The 24,554-nt window shown below is 38.2% G+C and overlaps 1 protein-coding gene across 4 annotated transcripts in view; it reads left to right on the forward strand.

Moving 5' to 3' along the window:
* Nucleotides 1–518: 518 nt before the first annotated feature.
* Nucleotides 519–24,554, forward strand: part of ZNHIT6 (zinc finger HIT-type containing 6) — a 56,552-nt gene continuing 32,516 nt past the window's right edge. For 2 of the 4 annotated variants that reach the window (XM_055351653.2, XM_063697328.1), the window contains exons 1-5: nt 815–1,642; nt 2,745–2,810; nt 2,897–3,003; nt 3,089–3,174; nt 6,994–7,097. In XM_055351653.2, the coding sequence (XP_055207628.2) occupies nt 987–1,642; nt 2,745–2,810; nt 2,897–3,003; nt 3,089–3,174; nt 6,994–7,097 (1,019 nt within the window). In that variant the 5' untranslated portion in view covers nt 815–986. Of the gene's footprint in view, nt 1,643–2,744; nt 2,811–2,896; nt 3,004–3,088; nt 3,175–6,993; nt 7,098–24,554 lie in introns of all 4 variants that reach the window. The other 2 variants (XM_004026070.5, XM_063697329.1) reach the window with 2 other exon arrangements.

Here is a 24,554-nt window from a genome sequence, read left to right on the forward strand (position 1 = left end):
CCATGCATGATCTCATATTATCTTCGCAATGACACTGGGAGATTTATATCAATAATACCATGCTCCCTAGTTTATAGCTTCAAGAAACTAAAGCTTGCAAAGGTGTAACATCAGGTGTGTCCTTTTTCATACAAGATTGGATTTAATGGTTAACACAGATGAGGGTGGGTTTTCCCATTTCCAGAGTGTAAGGGTTTCGCTTCTCTCCCTCTGCCGGGCTCCTCCACTGTTTACACCCACCCAGTAGGGCGTGGAGGGTGGCCTAGGGTGTGGCCCAGGAGGCTTCCCTAAGGGAAGGGGGTGGTGGAAACCAGGCGGTTTGAAGCCCATCAGGATTCCCAGTTATATATCGAGTTTGTGTCCGTCACTGCTAGTTGATTTCCATGCATGATCTCATATAATCTTTGCAATGACACTGGGAGATTTATATTAATAATACCATGGTCCCTAGTTTATAGCTTTAAGAAACTAAAGCTTGGAAAGGCCTAACATCAGGTGTGTCCTCCATTTTCATACAAGATTGGATTTAATGGTTAACACAGATTAGGGTGGGTTTTCCCACTTTTAGAGTGTAAGGGTTTCGCTTCTCTCCCTCTGCCAGTCTCCTCCACTCTTTACACCCAGCAGGGCGTGGAGGGTGGCCTAGAGTGGCCCAGGAGGCTTCTCTAAGGGAAGAGGGTGGTGGAAACCAGGTGGGAGACGAGAACCCCAGCGGGCAAGTCACGCAGTTACGCTTGTTCGCCCAGAGAATCCGGCAGGGACTCCGCAGGGCCGTAAAGAGCTCTACAAGTCGTGAAGGGGCGAGGCGCAAAAGCGTAGCTTTACGGCGATTCGAGCAGTCGCGTCAAGCAGGCTATTCCGGGTTTGTGGCTGCTTGGCTCCACACGTGGGCCGCCGTAGGTATTCCGACCGGTAATTCCTCCTATTGGTGTGGAGCAGCCACATTGAAGGATAGAGTGGCAGCAGAGGCCAAGGATCGTGAGTTGATGGAGTTTGCTGCTGAAAATGAAGGGAAGTCTGGGGGAGGTCTCCGCAGCGTAGCTGAGGGGGTGCGGCTAAGTCCAGAGCCTGGCAGGGAGGGAGTAAGGGACTTAGCAGGGGCGGAGGAGTTCGGCGGCGGAGAGGAGGGGACAGGGCTGACAGGGATAAAGGAGATAGGGGGTGGAGAGGAAGGAAGTGGACAAAGGCCAGAGGAAATACCGATGGACCTAACGGTAGTGAAGCAGGAAATTATAGACTGGCCAGGTACAGAAGGCAGGTTGGCTGGCCAGTGGGTAGAACAGGAGGTGGAGGATAGGCCTGAGGTGAAGGATGAGAACGCAGGCGTATTGGGGGTGAAGCAGGAGACGGATAGTAGTTTAGTGGTAAAAGAAGCGAAGGTGGGTGAACCAGAGGTAAAGGAAGAGAAGGTAAAGGAAGAGGTAATGGACTGGTCAGAAGTGAAGGAAGAGAAGGATAACTTGGAGATAAAACAGGAGGAGAAGTTTGTTGGTCAATGCATAAAAGAGGAATTGATGCATGGAGAGTGTCTAAAAGAAGAGAAGGATTTCCTGAAGAAAGAAATCGTGGATGATACAAAGGTGAAAGAAGAGCCTCCGATAAATCACCCGGTGGGCTGCAAGCGGAAACTGGCCATGTCAAGGTAGGGCATGGGGAATTCCATTTAGGGGAATAAAGCTGTGGAGTCTTCATGTCTAGAGTGAAGGAAACCACACTATCAGGAGAAGGTGGAATTGGGTTTCTGGAGTCAGACGGCGTTCGCGGGGGTGGGTTGGGAAGTGGAGGGTGTTGTACATGACAACACAACAAATTCAGTGAAAATATATGAAATTGGTAGTGTCCAATGGGTAATGGTCAAGTTAGGAAAGTGAAAATTCTGGGGACCAAAAGATCAGTTGGAACTGGATCTGGCTTGACTTAATATGCTCTTTACTCGGTATTCCTTTGAGAGAGAATAGTGATGAGAAAGTCTAATAAAACCAACAATGACAAAGTAGATTAAGTTAAAATTAGGCAAAAATACACTTGACCTCAATTATCAAGCTTCTTCATGGGTGCTGTGAATATTTATTGCTTTTGATTGAATTTCCTTAGTGTGTGGATCATGTGACAAAGGAAATAAGGGTAGTCAGATTCTTGGGAATATTCCCGTCTAGAACACAGTGGGCTAAATAGAAGTAACCGTAGTTTGGTTGTCAGTATCCCAGGAGCATAGAAGAGCAGTTGAGGACAGATGATGGGTTACATGGCATTTCTAGATTATTTCGATGCTCATTCTAGATTAGGTGTGGAGTTCAGGAAAAAAGGTGCTGCTACTACTCTCTAAATTTCACTTGGCCTTATATTCTTTGTCTGGTGTGTCCTTTAAAAATATCTAAACATAGCTCATGAATTGGACTTCTGGATACACACACATACAATCATTACCACATTTCCAGGAATCACAAGTTAAAATATCAGTGAATAATCTCATTCCCAGATTATAGTAGAAAAAGAAGTCAAAAGCGAGATGGGTTTTAAAAATTTTAATACATTTTCCTGAGTTACATATCACTACCAACATTGGAAATGTAGTTGTTTTGGGAAGGTTTCATAGAGAAGAATTTTCAAATGTTGTTCAACAGCTATCAAATATTTTATCAGAGTTACTTGTCACTGAGTTTATAAATTGATTGGGAATTCTAAGTTTATAAATAAATAAAATTAATATTTGATAATTTAATGTTACATGTGGGCTTTTGTAGGTGTGAGACTTGTGGTACAGAAGAAGCAAAGTACAGATGTCCACGTTGTATGCGATATTCCTGCAGGTATACATGTAACTTCCTACCTTTTAACCTGTATCTGTACCTTTCTTACCCTAAAATATAAAAGTACTTCCCCTTTGTCTTTTCAGTTTGCCCTGTGTAAAGAAACACAAAGCAGAACTGACATGTAATGGAGTTCGAGATAAAACTGCATACATTTCAATACAACAGTTTACTGAAATGAATCTCCTAAGTGGTAAGCCACTTTATGCATAGCAAATTGAGGCTTCCTGGCCATTGATGTATGTCACTTGTTTATTCTTCTGTTTTGAAATTTTTAGATTATCGATTTTTGGAAGATGTGGCAAGAACAGCGGACCATATTTCTAGAGATGCTTTTTTGAAAAGACCAATAAGCAATAAACATGTAAGATTTTTTCCTAATTTCTTCCAGTTAGAAGTCCTTCAAATCAATTAGATTCTTTTTTTTTTTTTTTAACTTACCAAATATATTAAGTGGCCACCATGATGTAGAGCTATTCTGATTACTTAAGGATATGGCTGTGACCCAAACAAAGTCTGTCCCCTCGTGGAGTTGTATTTAGTGGGAGATATAGGAGATGAGTAGAGGAACAAATGTAATTTCAGATAGAGTTAAGTTCATATAGAAAATAAAGAAGGCTCAAGAGATTAAAGAGAGAATGAAAATGGTCTTTGTTGGGGAGAGATTGTCAGGGTACTATTTTCGATACAGTGGTCAGGAGAAGCTTCTCTAAGAGATGATGTGTAAGCAGTGATCTGAGTGCTGAGAAAGAGGCTGTCATGTGAACATTTGGAGGCAGATTATTCCAGGTAGGGACAAAAGTAAAAGGAAAGACCTGAGTCAGAAACAAGGATGTCTGGTTTGAGGAATTAAAAGATTGGCAAGGTAACTGAAGCATAGTGAGTGAGGAGGAGAGTATTGAAAATGAAGTTAGAGAAACTGGTGAGGAGTTGGGTGCAGTGGCTCATGCCTGTAATCCAAACACTTTGGGAGGCTGAGGCCAGAGCATTGCTTGAGCTCAGGAGTTCAAGACCAGCCTGGGCAACATGGTGAAAACCCGTCTCTATAAAACAATACAAAAATTAGCCAGGCGTGGTGGCGTGCCCCTGTAGTCCCAGCAACTTGAGAAGCTGAGGTGGGAGGATCACCTGAGCCCAGGAAGGTCAAGGCTGCAGTGAGCCATGATTGCGCCACTACACTCCAGCCTGGGCAACAGAGTGAGACTCTGTCTCAAAAGAAAAAAGAAAAGAAACTGGTGAGGGTTTCTAATTCTAAGTGCAAATGGAAACCATGGAAGGGTTTTGAACATAAATTTGCCTTTTGAAAAACCACTCTTGCACTTTGTGAACTTTAGGGGGGCAAGAATGGAAGATTGGAAGCAGGGAGACCAATTTGCAGCTCTTCCCATGATCCTTGTGAGATAATAGTGGCTTGGGTATACTGTTTGAATTATTGGGAAGGGATTAGATTGCAATTTTGAAGGAAGAGCTAACAAGACTTGCTATTCTAATACACTTAATTTTCATACTCTTGCATTCCTTTTTTAATTCCTTAAATACTATGCAAAATTAAAGCTTACATATTTGGAATATTTGGCAACTGGTGTTGTAGAAATTCGTTTATGGTGTGATTAAATCATATCCTGGAATTGTGTTCATTTTAGTATTGGAGTTGCAGAATTTTAATACCTTTTAAACACCTTATTTTATTGGTATTATTGGTACAGACATAATTACATTACACATATCTGAAAGAAAATTATTCATATAGCAACTCTTATTTTTCCTCAAACTTAATTAGGCATAATTAAAATTCTACTTAAAGATAAATTACTTTACAATTTTTTTAAATTGTGAAATATAGCAAGTTTATTTTATAAAAATCACAAAATGGAAATACACAGTATAATGAATAATTATAAAATGAATATTCATGTAACTACCACCCCAATCTAGAATTAGAACATTACTGGCTTCCCAGAAGTTCCATGCCACCCTTTTATGCCCTTCCCTGATCTTTTCTCATTTCTTTATATTTTTTTCTATCTTAGGACTGTACCACAATTTGTTTACACATTTTTTTTTATGGATTTTGGATTTTCTGTAAGAATAAAAAACAGTTTAGAAACAATGCCACTACTTTTGTCTATGAATTATAGTATGTGTGTGAACATGTGTTTCTAGGGTTTATACCTGGGAATAGAATTGCTTTGTTGTGTGGTATGCATATCTTCAATTTGCCTAGATGTTACCAAAACATTTTCCAAAGTGATTATACTAGTTTACACTCTCACCAATAGTGTATGAATGTACCTATTGTCATATTCTCGCCAATACTTAGTTTGGTAAGACTTTAAAAATTTTTGTCAATCTGTTGGCTTTGTAATTTTATTGTGGTTTTAAATGTGCAGTTCTTTAATTCCTGATGAGATTGAACCACCTTTCAAATACTTTATTGGCCATTTGGATTTCCTCTTTTATGCAGTGCCTGTTCAAGTCTTTTGCTCATCTTTTCATTGGTCAGCTTTATTTTTCTTACTGGTTTGTGAGAATTCTAGGTATTTCTTGGATGCTAGTGCAAGTTGGTTTTATGTTATAAATACCTTCTTCTAGTCTTTGTCTTGTCTTTTCATTTTATAGTGTCTTGTGGTGAATGGATGTTCTTAGTTTTAATGTAGTCAAATTTATCATTTGTTTCCTTTATAGTTAGTAGGTTTATATGTTTATAAAGAAATCCATCTCTACCTTGAAGTTAGGAAGTTATTCTTTTATAGTTATTGCCTAAAAGCTTTATACTGTTGTGTTTTACACTTATGTCTTTAACTGGAATTGATTTTTGGTATCATGTACAGAGGAGTTCCCATTTAATTTTTCATATAGATAATCCACTTTTCCCAGCACCATTTATTGGAAAGTTCATCCTTTCCCTACTGCTCTGTAGGACCACCTTTGTCATATATCAGCATCCCTATATGCTTGGGTCATTTTGTGGCCTTGTCTTTTCCATTCTGTTGGCCTGCTGGTATATCCTGCACCAATACTATGCTCTCTGAATTATTGTGCTTTTTTACTGAAACTTGTTACCTGATTAAGTCCTCCCACTTTTTTTCTAGAGTATGGCTATTCAGTGCTGTTTTCAAGGCAAAATAATTGCAAATCTAAGCAAGGGATGGTCCATAGCCATAACTGCTAATGGATTTTTTTTCTTTTTTCCTCTGTTTCAGTGTAACCATACAAGTTTCCTAGCTTGCTCTAAAAGTAGAGATTGTTTCTGGTTCACCCTTATCCTGAAGGTATATTAGGAGGGTTGGTCACTGCTATTAGAATTATTTATAATTATCACTACCATTACTGAAACTAAAGTCCTCTAAATTATAAAATTACATGTAATTTCTTAAAACAGTTTCCTACTTAGCCAGTGATAGCTGACCCATCCTTTCCTTGGCTTATGACTTGATTCTGACTGTTTACATTGCAAATTCTAGATCCCTATTCACTTAACAAAAAACTTGCATTTATATTTTGCCTCTTCTTTGAGTGATCTTTCTTCTTCCTTGACTTAATAAAAATCTGGTATGACTTCCTTCATAACTCTGGAATTGCACAATTTAGCTTAATCAACCCAGGTGGTCAATGTAATAACACATGTCGGAGCCAGAATGTTCTCATATCCCATTTTGTGCTTCCCACAGCAGTGGTTACTTTAAGCTAGGCCTTGTACTAGGCAATGCCATGGCTCTTCCCTTGAGTGAGCTGTCTAGTAATAAAATCAGTGATATATATATATACAGCTAACTGGTAAAACCATCGGTAAAAGAAATCAAGAATTGTGTAGGTAGCCCCCGTGATTGCCAAATGACCTGTGTTTTTGTTTGTTTAATCTCCATTAAATTCTTCTTTGGCTCATAGAACATATGGTTAAAAACACAAGCTCTGGAATTAGACAGACCAGGGTTTGAATACAGGTTCTATCTCTCTGGGATAGCTGTATGATGTTGGGATCTCACTAATTTTTATTGCTAAAATGGAGATGATAGTACCTATTCTCATAGTATCATGGTGAAGATTACATGAGATTACTGCTTAGAGCTGTTGTAACACTTAGGTTCTTAGTAAATCTTAACTATTATTGAACATTGTTTTACTCACTTTTTAAATTTAAGGAATTTAAAAATTAATTTGTCTGTTTGGTTTTTGTCGTTAGATGTACTTTATGAAAAATCGTGCCCGGAGGCAAGGTATTAACTTAAAACTTCTACCCAATGGATTCACCAAGAGGAAGGAGAATTCAACCTTTTTTGATAAGAAGTAAGTTTCTAACTTTTTAGTATATCAGGTGTTCTGATTTGATCAGGATCATTCTTTAAGGTTTGGTTGCTACAGAGCATTGCTACCCCAAGTGTGGTTCTGTAAACTGTTTGTTATTGGTCCATGGCAAGATAACTGTAGTAATTGTATGTCATGTAACTCTAATAAAAATTTGGGTTTGCAGTGTGCGTGTGTGTGTGTGTGTGTGTGTGTGTGTGTGTCTTCATATCATTTGAGAAGCTTCTCAAACATTAATGTGCATACCAGTCACCTAGGCATCTTGTTAAGTATGCTTGTTGTGATTTTTCAGTAGGCCTGGGTTGGAGTTTGATATTGGGCATTTCTAACAAGCTCCTCAGTGATGCTCATTGTTTGAGAAACATATTTTGAGTAGCAGTGCCCTGGAACACTCTCATACATTAGAAATAAACTGTTTCTTTGAGACATAAGGTACCAAGAAAGTATTTCAGGGGCTTCCAGGACAAAACGAGTAAAAACAGGACGCCTGTACTGTTTTAATCAAGGCAGCTCTGCTTTTATTTTCTTTCTCCACTGGGTTTCCAAATAAGATTTCAATTAAAAGCTGTCGATGGAGAAGAAGGGGACTTTGAACTCTTGAGTACAGATAATACAACAGATTAGTTTGCTGCTGTCTGAAAATGTTGGGTTGAAAAGGCCCCAAGAGTACAGAAGAGAACAGGATCCCAAAGTTCTTTAAGTAGCCAACTAAATTATCAGATAATACCTTTCAGAAGTCAAGATTTTGGATTTAGAATTTTTAAAAACTTGAGGGAGTCCCTCCCTTTTCAGCCTCTTAGTAACTGTGGGGCCTTGAACAAATCACCTTCCTTTCTCTGGGCCCCAGTTGTATGATGTGGGGAGTTGACCCGGGTAAACTCTACGGTGCCTTTCCAGTTGTACTCTTCCAAAAATTGAAAAGACAAAGCCATCAGAATTATCATTATTCTAGTGAAGCTTCTGTCTTTTCAAAGCTGTTAACATAATTAGAAGATGACGTTTTCCATTTATTTTATATGTTATAAGACATAAATATTTGTAAAAATGGTTTTTCGTTTTTCCTGGTTGTCTTCCAAAAGTAAAGTAATGCTGAAGCAGGTGGATCCCTTGAGGCCAGGAGTTTGAGACCAGCCTGGGCTACATGGTGAAACCTCGTCTCTACTAAAAATACAAAAATTAGCCAGGTGCAGTGGCACCCACCTGTGATCCCAGCTACTCAGGAGGCTGAAGTGGGAGCATCCCTTGAGCACAGGAGGCGGAGGTTGCAGTGAGCCAAGATTGCACCACTGCACTCCAGTCTGGGTGACAGAATGAGACCCTGTCTCAAAAAAAAAGTAAAGTAATGTCTTGCATTTATCAAATGTGAGATGATTCTTTTGTGCGTTTTGAAACTGGCATATTTAGAAATTGACATAATTTGAAGTTTATGGTAACTGGTTAGAAGTTTATGGTAACTGGTTAGTGCTTTCTCAAATACAAAATCTGTTCCTGTTTTATGAAAGAAACTATTCAGAATGATTGTAATCAGAGATTAGTTCTCAGTAATGAAAAGCAGATGGCCTCAAGTATAACATTTTTGTCTCTGTAGATACATGAATGTATGCGGGAAGTTTTTACCGAGAATATTACACTCAGTACATTTTCCAGGTTTAATATATTTTTGGTTGTTTTGAAACTCCCCGGGTCTCTGAAATGGCAAATCAGATTTTTCTTGCATAAGTCTTTTTTTTTTTTTTTTGAGACGGAGTCTTGCTTTGTCGCCCAGGCTGGAGTGCAGTGGCGCGATCTCGGCTCACTGCAAGCTCCACCTCCCGGGTTCACGCCATTCTCCTGCCTCAGCCTCCCGAGTAGCTGGGACTACAGGCGCCCACTACCACGCCCGGCTAATTTTTTGTATTTTTAGTAGAGACGGGGTTTCACCGTGTTAGCCAGGATGGTCTTGATCTCCTGACCTCGTGATCTGCCCGCCTCGGCCTCCCAAAGTGCTGGGATTACAGGCGTGAGCCACCGCGCCCGGCCCAAGTCTTTTGCTCATAAATTTATAGAGATTTGCGATCAGTTTTCTTATATTTTTAGTGTTTCCCAGGAGATTAGCAACATAGTATGTACTAATAGGCTTTAGAATCCATTTCTTAGTCTTTTACCATCTGCAAAATGGAGCTCATGATAGCTACCTTGTAGAGTTGTGGCCTTTTAGTGTATTAATTAACATAGGCAGTAACTGGCATGTGGGAAGGAATCAGTTTATAGTAGCTATTGTAAAAATAATACATCTGTATCATTAAAAAGTTTAAAGGAAAAATATCACCTATAATTCCACTATCTAGAGTTGACCACTAATAAAATTTCATAACATTTCCTTCTAATCATGTTTTCTCCTTTTTTCATCTGATAAAGTAAAACATAATATAAAATACTTAAAACTATATAAAGTGACGTGACTCTGCTCAACTTAAACATTAATTTTTTATGAATAAATGCACATCCTTTTTTCCTGCAGCTAGATTTTCCATTTAGCAATACATTGTGGACCTCTTTTCTTGTTAATGCAAATCTGCCTCATTATTTTTAAGTAGGGTATTCCACCTTTGACTATATCTCATTTCATTTAATCTGATATTCATGAACATTTATTTTATGTATTGTTTTTAATTATTATAAATAACACGGTATTAAACAGCCTTGAACAAATTGTTTTGTGTGCTTACCTGACTTTTTTTTGTAGGATCAATTCCTAGAAAGCAGAATTACTGGATTAGAGAGTACAATGTATTTAAACTTTTGAGAAAAACTCTACATTGTCTCCATAAAACATTACCACTTTGTACTTTCATCAAGAAAGTATGAGTGCCTATTTTAGTTATACCTTAACTTTTGTTGAATATTACCAAATTTTTTTGTGGGCAGCTTTATTAGAGAGGTTGAGCTCTTGGATTTTTAATTTCTTGTTAAGACATTGCCAGATGTCCACTGCAGGAGGCAGAATCACCCCCATTTGAAAACCACTGATTTACATAAATACAGAAGATGTACTTATTGAATGTATAGTTCTAATCTTTTCTTGGTCTAGATAATTAACATAATGTAGACAGAATCAGGATTCTGGTGTCTTATACTTCACCTTTAAGAGGAAAAAATAGACATTTAAGAGTTACTTTGTTTGAGATATTTGTGTCTTATCAGCTGTTCATATGAAAATGAGCAAGGTTTTAGATGATTGCAATGGTATTTGCTGGAAAGAGGGAAGAAGGGGAAATGAAATTTTTTCAAAGAATTCTGTTCAGCTCCCATGCCCCCAGTATTCTAAGAGACTAGTTTTCAATACTTTTTTCTATTAACTTTTCAAAAGTTGGTTATAGCTTTGACTCTGATAAATGTAAATTTTCATGTTGTCTCTACTATTTGATTATACATTAGGTGACCTTGGGCAAAATCTGACTTACCAGGTTATTGAGAGGATTAAATGAAATTTTAATACTAACTAAGGTAGTACCTGGCACATACTAAATAATATACAGTGACAATGAAAATTTACATTCCCTTCACTGAAATCCTTAGGAATATGCCACATTTACTGTATATTCCATTCACCCCTCATAGGTCTGGGATAGCACTGTGTAATCAAACAGTACTATTTGTGCAGTGAAACCTATAAATGTTTACCTTATAATGGGTAAATAATGACTATAGATTTATTCAGTTAGGTTTTGCTGCTGAAGGAGTTAAAAATCTTTCAGTTTTGGAGATTTTGGAATTGTTGATATGAGAAGTTGGTCTTGTCCTAAGATTATTAATACTCCCTAGGTATTAAATTGATTGCTTGTTTAAGCAACTTGAGTTGCAATATAGTCAAAATCTCAAGCTGATGTTGCTTAAAATTTAAATGTTTTCATTTTTGAGGAATCTGAATGAAGAATCTTTTGTACTGTTTTTGTAACTTTTCTATAAAGTCTACATTTATTTTTTTAAAAAAAGTTTTAAATGTAAAAGCCCGCATATGAAGTGTGATGAATGTGCCATTGTACCTGAATTACTCTGTAGACCTATCAGAAGGTGATTGTAGCAGCTGACTGGAATAGGTTCATTCTAATCCAGACACCCTTTATGGCAGGCATTTTCACTGACTCCCCTAAAATTATATGTGAAATTATGTGATGTGTGAATTTTTCTAAGAATAAGTACTGCAATTTTCACTGAATAGTCAAAGTGAGGTGAAGTCTGTGAAGTCAAAAATAGATGCAATGAGGATGAATTTTAGAGAACTATTTTAGAGGAATTTGCAGGAGTACTACAGTGGATAGCTGTAATCAATAAAGTTAAGTTCAGGGAGGCTTATGTAAGTTGAGCCAAAGCAAGGTTGACATTCTCTGTTAAAAATAGAGAAGCTTGATAAGGAAATGTTGGCTCTCCTGCTTATTTTGGAGTAGATCCCAAGCTACTTTAAAATAGTGGCTTTTTCAGAGGTAATTCCTTTACCTCACCTCTTTGTAGGGTCTATAGCTTTATGTTCGCTTTCACCCAGTACTAATCAAATCTGTTGAAAGAAATATGAAAGACCTATATGAAGAAAATGTAAATTCTCCTGAATGACTTAAAAGATTTGAATAAATGGAAAAAAGTGCCATATTCTTAAAAGGCTCAATATTGTTTCTTAAGTGATCTTTTAAGTCTGATGCAATCCTAGTCAGAATATCAATGGGATTTTGTTTGTTGTTATTTATTAATAAGACAGTTCATAAATAACTGATGTTTATTTTGAAGAATAACATGGCAGAGGTGCCTGGAAAAATCTGAAAAAAGAATGATGAGGCTGGACTCATTAAAATTTATGAAATTATAGTAGTTTTATGGTGTTGGCCTAGAAATCTGTAACTAGATCATAGAAAATAAATAGGATATTTGGTTTGCTGGTATATGATCAAGGTAACATTTCAAATTAGTACAAATAATTACTTATTCAATAAATAGAGTTGAAACAGCTTGCCATTTGAGAGGAAATGCTGAATCTTTTACTAAATAACATCCAGGTGGATCAAAATCTTAAAATGAAATAAAAATACTGGAATATTTTCATAATCTTGAAGAGAAGAAACATCCCATGCAAAAGCCAAAAGGAAAATAATAACTAAATTTACATGGCAAAAAAGACCATAATAAAGTCAAAAGACTGGACCAAAAAAGTCTTTAACATATAAGACACAGAGTGCTTATGTATTATTAAGAAAAAAAGACTAGCAACTAATTAGGAAAGGGGCAGAGGATAAGAATAGATGGTCGGCCGGGCACGGTGGCTCACGCCTGTAATCCCAGCACTCTGGGAGGCCGAGGCAGGTGGATCACGAGGTCAGGAGATCCAGACCATCCTGGCTAACACGGTGAAACCCCATCTCTACTAAAAAAAAAAAAAATACAAAAAATTAGCTGGGCGTGGTGGCGGGCGCCTGTAGTCCCAGCTACTCGGGAGGCTGAGGCAGGAGAATGGCGTGAACCCCGGAGGCGGAGCTTGCTGTGAGCCGAGATTGCGCCACTGCACTCCAGCACTCCAGCCAGGGAGACAGAGCCAGACTCTGTCTCAAAAAAAAAAAAAAAAAAAAATAGATGGTCATAGAAAGATATATGTACATACATAGTATTTGGCTGATAAACATTATAATAATATCTAATATAATGAAAGTATGGATTAACCAGGCCATTTTCCTCTTCCATTGTTGATAGTTAAATTGGTACAGTCATTTTAGAAGGCAATTTGGTAATGTTTCTCAGAATGTTATATATTTTATTGTATAAAATGTATATTACATCTTAAAATGTTATAAGTAAGTACTCAAGGAATTTAGCCTACAAACGTATTTGTAGATGATCTACAGTCAGGAGATATATGTACACATATATCTATTGCAGTATTGTTTTTAGTAATGTAAAAACTGGCACCAACCTAAAGTATCCTTCAGTATGGACTGAGTTAAGTAAATGATGGCACCTTCATACCATGGAATTCCATGCAGCCATTAAGCAAAAACAATTAGACGTAGAAGTATTGTCATGGAATACTATCCATGACATGTTCAGTGAAAAAAAAGAATTGGAGTTTAAAACAATTGTCTGAAAGATTAGGAAGCTCACTTTAAATTGGTGTTTCTAAAGCAAGATGCCATCTCCACAGAAAATTTAAAAATTAGCTAGGTGTGATGGTGAATGCCATGATTGCACCGTTACATTGCAGCCTGGGCAACAGAGTGAGACCCTGTCTCTAAAAAAAAAAAAAAATGCAGTTAATAAATTAGCGATTATTTGGATCTGAATCCCTTTGGGAATCAGCTTAAATATATGAGTTCTATTTGGTATATACTTTGTGTCTGTTAGATAAGAAAAACTTCACAGATGAACCATGCTGTTTTTTGTTTGTTTTGAGACAGAATCTTGCTCTGTCGCCCAGGCTGGAGTGCAGTGGCACGATCTCAGCTCACTGCAATCTCTGCCTCCCGGGTTCACACCATTCTCCTGCCTCAGTCTCCCGAGTAGCTGGGACTACAGGCACATGCCACCACACCCGGCTAATTTTTTGTATTTTTAGTAGAGACAGGGTTTCACCCTGTTAGCCAGGATGGTCTGGATCTCATGACCTTGTGATCCGCCCGCCTCGGCCTCCCAAAGTGTTGGGATTAAAGGCGTGAGCCACCGCGCCCGGCCTGAACCATGTTGTTTTGTCCCCTCTGGTAGTAGAGTTTGGACTGAAGCTGTTAACGTTGATTAAGGACATGCTAAGAAATAGCTCTTAGAATCTTGCTGAACTTTCTTTAAGGGCATTACATGTTACTCTAACCAGTGGTCTCCATGTATATAACCATGGGAGAAATGTCTCTTTGATCTCTGTTTCTTTTAATCAATTATTTGTTTTTTTCTGAAGCTGAACAAAATATAGTGGCTTCAAATGCCAGCTCTGATGTTTACTAGTTTTGTGGCTTTAACTCTATATCTCATTTTCCTCATCAGTAAAATGAACAAAAGTATAATTTACCCACATATATACCAGTATTTTTGTTCCTTTTTAAACATTTTTTCAGACCTTTTTAGGATCATTTTGTTCTCCTTTTTAAGATGTCTTTAGTGACAGTCTCATAAAAATATGCTTTTTCAGTTTTTTGTCTTAAAATATCTTTATTTCATCTTTTTTTTTTGGAGACATGGTCTCCATCTGTCACCCAGGCTGGAGTGCAGTGGTGCAATCTCAGTCTTCTCACTGCAACCTCCATCTTCTGGGTTCAAGCAATTCTCTTGCCTCAGCCTCCCCAGTAGCTGGGACTGTAGGTGCCCGCCACCATGCCAGCTAATTTTTTTGTGTTTTAGTAGAGAGGAAGTTTCGCCATGTTGCCCAGTGTGGTCTTGATCTCCTGAGCTCAGGCAATCCACCCACCTCAGCCTCCCAAAGTGCTGGGATTACAGATGTGCGCCACCGTGCCCATCTTATTTTCATTTTTTAATGGAAATACAATACATACCAAAAAAGCACACAAATCATTAATGTACCAAGATCAAAAACATTACCAGCACCCCAGAAGTCTTTACTGCCCCCTATGGGAATACCTACCACCTCCTCCCAAGTTTCCTGTTTCCCCTAACTTTCAATTTTATAGATTAGTTTTACCTATTTAAAGTTTTTTCCAATATTTTATTATGAAAAATTTGAGGCCAGGCGTGGTGGCTCACGCCTGTAAACCCAGCACTTTGAGAGGCCAAGGCGGGCTGATCACGAGGTCAGGAGATTGAGACCATCCTGGCTAACATGGTGAAACCCCGTCTCTACTGAAAATACAAAAATTAGCTGAGCGTGGAGGCATGCGCCTGTAATCCCAGCTACTCGGGAGGCTGAGGCAGGAGAACGGCGTGAACCCGGGAGGCAGAGCTTGCAGTGAACCAAGATTGTGCCACTGCACTCCAACCTGGGTGACAGCGCGAGACTCCGTCTCAAAAAAAAAAAAAAAAAAGAAAAGAAAAATTTGAAGCATAAAGTTGAAAATTTTGCAGTGAATGCTTATATATCCATCACCTAAATTCTGTCATCAATATTTTACAATAATTGCTTTATCAGATATTTATCCATCCATTAACCCATTTTATTTTTGGTGTATTTCAGACTAAATGCAGGCATCCCTCTACTGGGCCCTGAATACTTAAGCATCATTAACTAGAGTTCCGTAGTTTGCATTTTTGTCTGTTGATGTAAAATTTACATGTAACGAAATGCACAAATCTTAAGTATATACATTTGCTGAGTTTTGACAAATACATGCACCTGTATAATCCAGTCCCTGTGAATAAATAGAACATTACCATCACCCCAGAAAGGTTTTTCTTGTCATTTCCTCTCTTTCTTAGAGACAGCCTATCCTTTTTTCCCCCTGTACATTTCTTTTGCCTGTTTTAAAATTTCATGTATAGTCAGACAGCTCACTCTTACTTTTGTTTTTTGTTTATCTGTTTTTTACTTTTTAAAAAATAGAGTCAGCATGTTGCTATGTTGCCCAGGCTAGTCTTGAACTCTTGGCCTCAAGCAGTCCTGCCACCTCGGCTTCCCAAAGTGCTGGAATTACAGGCATGAGCCCCCACGCCCAGCCCCTTTTGAATGATAGTTTAGCTTCATATGAAATATCTTAAGTTGACATTTATTTTAGAACTCAGTTAATTTATATATTCCATTGACTTCTCACTTCTTTTGCCACTATTGAGAACAGTGTTGTTTTATACATAGTCTTCCTTCTTTTCTCTTCTGATTGCTTTGAAAATATTCAATATTGTCTTTGGAGTTCTGCAGTTTCTGTGATGTGTGTTGCAGTGCTATTTCTTTTTATTTTTATTCCTTGAGATTTGTTCTGCTGTCTAAATATGACAATTCTGGAAAAGTAGTAAGTTATCTTAATTTCTTTGTCTTTGCTACGTTCCAAGTAACTTATTCAGCTATATTGTCCAAGTCACTTTCCCTCCTCAGTTGTCTAATTAATCATATTTTTAGCCTATGCACTGTTTGTTTTTTAGTTTATTTTTCCCTGGAACCTCTGTTTCTTTCCCAAATCTTTCTCATCTTTTAGACAGAATTGTATTCCTTACTCACTCACGTTGTAAGCTTCCTTTTTTTCTTCAGTAATTTAGAACACTTCTCATCTGTGTAAATAATCCCAGTATCTGAAGTTGTGTAAGTCTGGTACTGCTGTCTGCTTGGACTCTTTTGTGTGGACTAACCGCCCATTTCCTCAGATATGGACCCAATTTTTGACCTTCTTATCCCCACATTTGTCTCCAAATGATATTGGCTCTCAGTTCTAAACAATCCAGTTCTTCTGCTTACCATTCTTGTACCACTCACAGCTTAGAACTGAAAGTCCTTAACTTTTCAATTTATTCTTTTGACTTAGGGTTCTTTAGCTCTGTGTTTGTGTGTCTGTCTTTTACTTACAGTATGAAGATAATAGAGGTGCGCCTATTACTAAACAACTTAATATTTAAGAGCTTCAATCTGTTTTAGAAGCAAGCCACTAGGTGTCCCTCTTGTAAAGAAATAACAAAGCTTTTATGAATTCAAAAAATTACTTTTTGTTCTTTGGATAAAATTACATCATCCTTATTATATTGCAGTAATATACCTATTTACCCCTGTATTAATGTCAGTAGCACTTTTTTCCTTAAACAGTTATGTGGTAATGTACTTCTAAAAGCACAGGACTTTTTTTTTTTTTAACATGGTATCCTATAAATATAAGTAGTATAGGTTTGTACTTTGCTGCAAATTGGCTTCAAAAAAGAGTAAAGGAAAATGAAATGATGGTTTAGCAGTTGTGGTCATGAGGAGACAAGTGGATTTTGCTGTGAGCTTTGGGGGATTATATAATAGGTGCCCAGTACAGACTTGTCAACTGATTGAAATGTTTAGCTCTGTGGTTTCTCTGCCATAATAGCTTTGATATGGTTTGATGGAAGAATTTCAGAACAACAGCAAGGATTTAGAAAAATAGTGTGGAAGAATAGAATCCTAATGGTTCCCCAGTTGGGCCTCTACTTACTGCAGCCATGCAGACAGTGGTAAGGGAGTTCTTGTGACACAGCATCACAGAGGGTGTAACTTTCCACAGCAATAATTAGCCAGCATTCATAGAAATGTAAAGCCAAACACTTGATCATCTTGAGGTTCCCGAACTGATTCAGTTAAGGAAGCCTTTTTCCAGTCACCAAGTCCATCCTTTGTGATATGCCTCTAAAATGTGTTCCTTTCTTACTGCCTCCTTGACCGCAGCATTTATCAGCTGTAGTGTCCTATGCAGGCCCTTCTTATCTCACTCTGGACTGTTGAGGAACCCCATCTGCCTCCCGGGTTCCAGCGATTCTCCTGCCTCAGCCTCCTGAGAAGCTGGGATTATAGGTGCGCGCCACCAAACTTGGCTAATTTTTGTATTTTTACTAGAGGCAGGGTTTCACCGTGTTGGCCAGGCTGGTCTTGAACTCCTGACCTCAGGTAATCCACCCGCTTTGGCCTCCTAAAGTGCTGGGATTACAGGCATGAGCCACCGTACCCGGCATTGAGACAGAGTCTTACTCTGTCACCCAGGCTGGAGTTAGTGGCGTGATCTTAGTGCTCTGCAATCTCCGCCTCTTGGGTTCAAATGATTCTTGTGCGTCCGCCTCTCAGGGAGCTGAGACTACAGGCTTGCACCACCACGCTCTGCTAATTTATATATTTTTAGTAGAGCTGGGGTTTCACCGTGTTGGCCAGGCTCCTGACCTCAGGTGATCCGCCTGCCTCAGCCTCCCAAAGTGCTGGGATTACAGGCGTGAGCCAGTGTACCCAGCCTATCTGTTAGATACTCCTCTCTAAAACTTGTTCTCACCATAGTGGTCAGCTACTTAGAATCCTTTAAGCTTCTGTGCCCACAAAAGTCATTAGCTCAGAGATATCTCAATTGGCCAGAGGCAGCATTGCCAGTAGATGAAATTTGTCATCTCATTTTTGAGTCTTGTACTGTCTGTACCCCATTCCATAGTCTGAGGTTAGCTCCTTCTTATCCCCCTCTCATTTGAAGTTGCTACTTCCCAGGCAGTTGGAAATATAATTCACTTCAAGTATTCCTCGTTAAACAAAACAGAGTAAGTCATCTTCGTTGTATTTGCTTTTTAAAGGAGGAATCACAATATAGTTAATATTTCTTGAATGTTTTTTTTATTAAACATAACAAATTTAATTTAATCTTTGAAAGGAAGTTTTCTTGGCAAGTTACTTATTTCCCTGTGCCTATTGCCTTATCTGTAAGATGGAGACAGTAATAGTACCAGTTTTATGACTAGTGGTTTTCAGTTTAGAGTGCATGCCAGAATTAACTGTGAGGCAATTTAAAAATGCAGAATAGATACCTGGGCTTGACCAGCAGAACTTGCTAATTTATAGAGCCAAGGGACATCTGTACTTCTTGTTTTTGTTTTTGTTTTTTGAGATGGAGTCTCAGTCTCGGTCTGTCACCCAGGCTGGAGTGCAGTGGCGTGATCTTGGCTCACTGCAGCCTCCACCTCCTGGGTTCAAGTGATTCTTCTGCCTCAGCCTCCTGAGTAGCTAGGATTACAGGCAAGCCCCACCACGCCTGGCTAATTTTTGTATTTTTAGTAGAGATGGGGTTTCACCATGTTGGCCAGGCTGGTCTCGAACTCCTGACCTCAAGTGATCCACTCGCCTCGGCCTCCCAAAGTGCTGGGATTACAGGTGTGAGCTACCGCGCCCAGCCAAGGACATCTTTACTTCTAAAAAGCACCAGATGATTCTGATGTTTACCTCTACCTGAAAACCACTGATCTGTGTGCCTGTAAGTCAATGACCTTATTCTCAATTAGTTCAGTCAGTGGGCAGACAAGACTGCAAACTCTTAAAACATAGTATAGTTAGTGTTGTGATGGAGTACTCATGGGGTATGGTAGCACAGAGGAGGACTCCCTGCCCCAGCCTTTCGAGGGAAGTGTTACTCACTGAGAGCAGGGAACAGGAAAGACTTCCTAGAGAAGATAGAATTTGAGCATGTTTTTAAAGGATGAGAAATAGTTTTTATTTCTAGGTTTTTATCTAGACAGAGGGAAAGATGGTTCTGGTGGTGAGAATATCAGAAGCAAAAGCGTAGTGTAGCAAAGTTAGCACAATGTAAGTAATTTGGTATGCCTAAAAACCAGTGGGGGTTTGGTGAGCGATAGGAGATGAGGCTGGAGAGAGGCCCACTCTGCCATGCCAGGGAGTTTAGGTAGAGTCATACTTTGAGCAGGAAATCTTCCTGTTCGTACGAGTGATCCATATCTGAATGTGGATCTTTATAGTCTCTCTCCACCTTATTTCCTAATGTATTAAACTAAATGTTCCCAGGCTGGTCACCATTCTAAATCCTAGAATGTCTTTTTATTCCATATTTTCTAGCCATCTGTGAGAGTACACATGATAGCTTATCTTCTCCATTATGTCTCTTTTACCTGGGTTCCTATAGTACATATTTTCTCCGCAGTTAATATGAAAGAGATGCTAGCATTTAGTGCTGGTATTCATTTTTGGTATGCATATATCTGGTCTCCTTTCTACTTTCTAGTGTTTCTTAGTAGGGGCTCTATTGGCATTTTTGAATGGGACAGTTTTTTTGTTTTGTGGGGCTTTCCCATACATTGTAGGAATTTCCCATTCCTTGCCCCCTACCTACTAAATCCCTCAAGTGCTCCCTAGTCTTGGAACAACCAAAACTGCCCAGCCATTTCCAACTGTCCCCATACTCCCAGCCACTCCCAGTTGAGAACTGCTTAAGTACTCAAGTATTCATCAATTATTGGAAGTAAAAAGGTTCTTTTTCATTTCATTTCCGTCTTCACCTGCTATATCCATTTTCTTAGTATACTTTCTACTAAAGCCAATACCACATAGTTAACCTGTTTCCTATTATTTTCATGCAGTAGTGGTACTAATTTTTAAAAGGGCAAAAATATAACTATTACTTTCCAAAGTATTTACATAATGATGTGAGACATAAAATTATGGTTTTCATTCTCCCAAATTCTAGTCATTTAATCTATACCAAATAATTAAACAGATTCTTTGTATTCATACTTCCAAAAAACACTTATCATGGTACTAATCCTAATAAAATAGATTATTTTTATAAGGAATGATTCCATTTATTTTTGAGAGACTTCAGATTTTCATCTTGGAATACATTTTAAAAGATTAAATGCCTGTGAATGAAGGATTATGTAGATATTTTATAGATTTTGTATTTTTCTTGAAGAGTTCAAAATTTGTTATATTTTCTTTCAGCTTTAAATTAAGATTTTATAGCTGACAGTAGAACAAATTTTTTTCCTGAAATTTCATCAGGTATTATTCGCTGCTTCCAGATGTCATACCAGTTGACAATTTTAGTGTCTCTTCTTTTTCTATTGCTTATAAATGAAAGAGAAACGTAGCAGAAATGTTTGTATCAATCCCTTGTATCAGTTAGGTTGCTTTATAGTTGCATGAAATAGAATACCCAGTTTAAACAGATTTGAGCTATATACAAAGGACATTTTGAGTCTCATAACTGAATGTTCAGAAGTAGATGGACTTCAATTACAGCAACTTGGTTATATTATCAAGGACCCATTTTTTTTTCTGATTCTTTATTGTGTCCTTTATGGTGTCCATGTAATCCTCATAGTCATAGGATATTGCTGGTAACAGTTTGGGTTATAGTAAATATCCAGACAGAGTGCTTCTCTCCCAACATTACTAAACAGAAAACCTGAACTTCACCATGATTAGGCTGCCTACGTAATCTGCCCAGTCTGGAGCCATTGTGTCCAGGAAAGTATGTTGATTTTCTTAAGTCATAATGTACACCCCTGGAGGGTAGGCATAGAGTTCATTCATTAAGGTATGGTTATGGATTACGAAGGATGGTGGTGAGAGGTAGGGAATGATTGTGAAGTAAATAGTCAAAATGTCTACTATACCTTTTAAAAATGATTTTAAAATATAGAGGCAGATATTTAAAATAAAAAGTAACTGAGATACACTTGAATTCGCAGTACAGAAAAATACATAGTTTATTTTTGAACTTTCAATTCTAGAAAGCTCGTAATAATATAGCAGATCAGAGTATGGACTCTAGAGTTAAGAGGAAGCACTGCCTGGGCTCAAATCCCAGCAGCTCTGCTACTTTCCAGCTGAATAATGACCTTGGAGGAGTGACTTTCTTCTCTCTACCTTAGTGTTTTCATCTGTAAAATGAAATAATAATATTTTACCTCATAGAATTATAAGGATTAAAGGAGTTAATACATACATTTAGAACCATGCCTGACATTAAAAGCTTTTAAAACAAACTGTTGTTATTTACTATTGCTACTTGCTGTGCTCTCTGGTAAAACAGTTTACTGGTAGTTTTTTATAACCTGTAGACATTTCTTTTTTTTTTTTGAGATGGAGTCTCACTTTGTCACCAGGCTGGAGTGCAATGGCACGATCTCGGCTCACTGCAACCTCTGTCTCCGGGGTTCAAGCAGTTCTCCTGCCTCAGCCTCCCGAGTAGCTGGGACTACAGGCGCACGCCACCATACCCAGCTAATTTTTGTATTTTTGGTAGAGACAGGGTTTCACCATTTTGGCCAGGATGGAACCTGTAGACATTTCTAATGTGATTAGTGATACAGTATTCTGAAAACAGACATGTGGAATGTCTAGCTTTAGCTTACCTCATGGAGTCACCTGTGTTTAAAAATCAGAAGTAAAAATTTTAAGCATATTTGAACTGACATGATATGTCAATGTGATTCTCAAAAGTAGTTGGAAATACTTCTCTTAATAACTATAAACAAGGGCTAAAAAGTTAATGTCCTGAATATACTATGGAAACACTTATTAGGAGAGTTAAGTAGTAGGATGATGAATCTCCCTGTAAGCCCTTCAATTCACTGTTCTTTAAAACCTTTGTTAATGGTGCATTAATTACAAGATAGAATCCATACTGCTTAGCAGAGCATTCAGGGCCCTTTATAATCTGGTATTAATGTGTCTAGTTTCATCTCTAGCCACTCAACACTAAGTTTAATGTGAACAGAGTTTGCTTATGAAATCACGGCAAAATACTCTGTTTAAAGACACTGTCGGTATTTGATAATAACAGTAACATTTTTGAGTACTGTGTTCTAAACTGTTTTTTGTGGGGTTTTTTGTTCTTTTTTTTTTTTTTGGAGATAGTCTTCTCACTCTTGTCACCCAGGCTAGAGTGCCGTGGCACAATCTCAGTTCACTACAGCCTCCACCTCCTGGATTCAAGTGATTTTTCTGCCGCAGCCTGCTGAGTAGCTAGGACTACAGTTGAGCGCCACCAATCCTGGCAAATTTTTTTTGTTTTTTGTATTTTTAGTAGAGGTGGGGTTTCACTATGTTGTCCAGGCTTGTCTCGAACTCCTGACCTCAAGTGATCCACCCATCTCGGCCTCCCAAAGTGCTGGGATTACAGGAATGAGCCACCATGCCCAGCCTCTAAACTCTTGATATATTATTTATTCATTTAATTGTGATAGAAATACCGTTGTTATCCCTGTTTTACTATGAGAAGCCTGAGGTACAGAGAGATTGTCTCTTGCTGAAGAACATGTTAAGAAATAAATTATTAAAATGGGATTCAAATGCAAAGTCCACTTAACCTCTCCCCCGTCCTACCTCTGGACCTTATAGTATATTGAGGCTTCTTGCTATGTACAGTGTCAATAAAGAACAGGAAGCTTTCATATGAAAATTGTGAAATGGAGGGAAAAATGCAGTGCCCAACATTGGTGATTGACTTGCTGCCCTAAAAAGAAGTCCGTGTTGGACTCATCTCCTTGTTGGTCTCTTTGTCCTTAATGTCTAGTGAGCTCTCGTTAGTGTTCTTTGGGTATATGTTGGTTAATCAGTGTTGGAGTGGGATTAGAATTGGTGATTAAAAAAAAAAGAACAGAAATATTCAAGCTTCTTTAAACTTTGTATTAGAAATCTTCATTCTTTGAGTTTAGCCTCCGTTTGTAACTCTTAGTTGTGGCACATTTCATAGGAAGATAGCCTTGAGACCATCAAAATGATTAGATAGGTAACCCTAGTTCTGGTTCAGTACTAGTTTCTAAGATAAAAAAGAGAAATATATATTTTTTTTCTCAAAGGGGGCAAAAGAGAATTCTTAAATGAATACTTCTAATAGTGAAATATTTTTAAGTTTAAAAAGAATGTTAAGGGTGGGTGCGGTGGCTCACACCTGTAATCCCAGCACTTTGGGAGGCCGAGGCGGGCGGATCATGAGGTCAGGAGATTGAGACCATCCTGGCTAACATAGTGAAACCCCGTCTCTACTAAAAATACAAAAAATTAGTCAGGCGTGGTGGCGGGCACCTGTAGTCCCAACTACTAGAGAGGCTGAGACAGGAGAATGGCGTGAACCCGGGAGGTGGAGCTTGCAGTGAGCTGAGATCTCGCCACTGCACTCCAGCCTGGGCGACAGAGCAAGACTCCATCTCAAGAAAAAAAAGAAAAAAAAAAAAAGAATGTTAAAATTATTCCTGTTCTTTCTATCACTGCCATCCTGTATGCGCCCCATGAATGCATCTTTGACTTTACTGATTATGAAAAGTAACAAATCAGCCAGGTACGTTGGCTCACACCTGTAATCTCAGCACTTTGGGAGGCTAAGGTAGGAGAGTCACTTGAGCTCAGGAGTTGGAGACCACCCTGGGCAACATAGCAAGAGCTTGTCTCTACTAAAATTCAAAAATACAGCCAGCTGTGGTAGCTACTTGCAGGGGCTGAGGCAAGAGGATCACTTGAGCCCAGAAAGTCAGGGCTGCAGCAAGCCCTTTTTTGCCACTGCACTCCAGCCTAGGCGACAGAGTGAGACCTTGTCTCAAAAAAGGAAAAAAAGCCCACAAATCATTATGTGGAAGATTTATTTAATAATACAGACATATTCGTAGGTAAAAATTAAGTCAAGTCCTTTTATAATGTCAAGAAATAATCATAGCTAAAAGTTTGGGGTATGGCCTTCATACTTGCCAATATATGTGTAAACCTGTGTTTTAAATATAAAGGCTATCATTCAACATGCACATTTTTCTACATCAGTACATAAAGTTCTGCCTCATCTTTTATGACTACTTAAAATTCATTATGTAGATGTACCATGATTTATTTAATCAACTTTCTGATGATGTACATTTAGGTTGTTTCTAATTTTTTTCTATTATATAAAGTGGTGCAGTGGACATTTTATATATATATATCATTGCTTGACCAATTATTTCCTCGGGATACATTTCCAGGAATAAAACTATTGAGGCAAAAATATACAGTTTTTCAATTACAAATTTTTATTTATAGCTTTTATGAAATTGAACTACCAGAAGCTTGCACCAATTTATATTCCT

This window comes from Gorilla gorilla, chromosome 1 (assembly GCF_029281585.2).
Source record: "Gorilla gorilla gorilla isolate KB3781 chromosome 1, NHGRI_mGorGor1-v2.1_pri, whole genome shotgun sequence".
Classification (NCBI taxonomy): domain Eukaryota; kingdom Metazoa; phylum Chordata; class Mammalia; order Primates; family Hominidae; genus Gorilla; species Gorilla gorilla.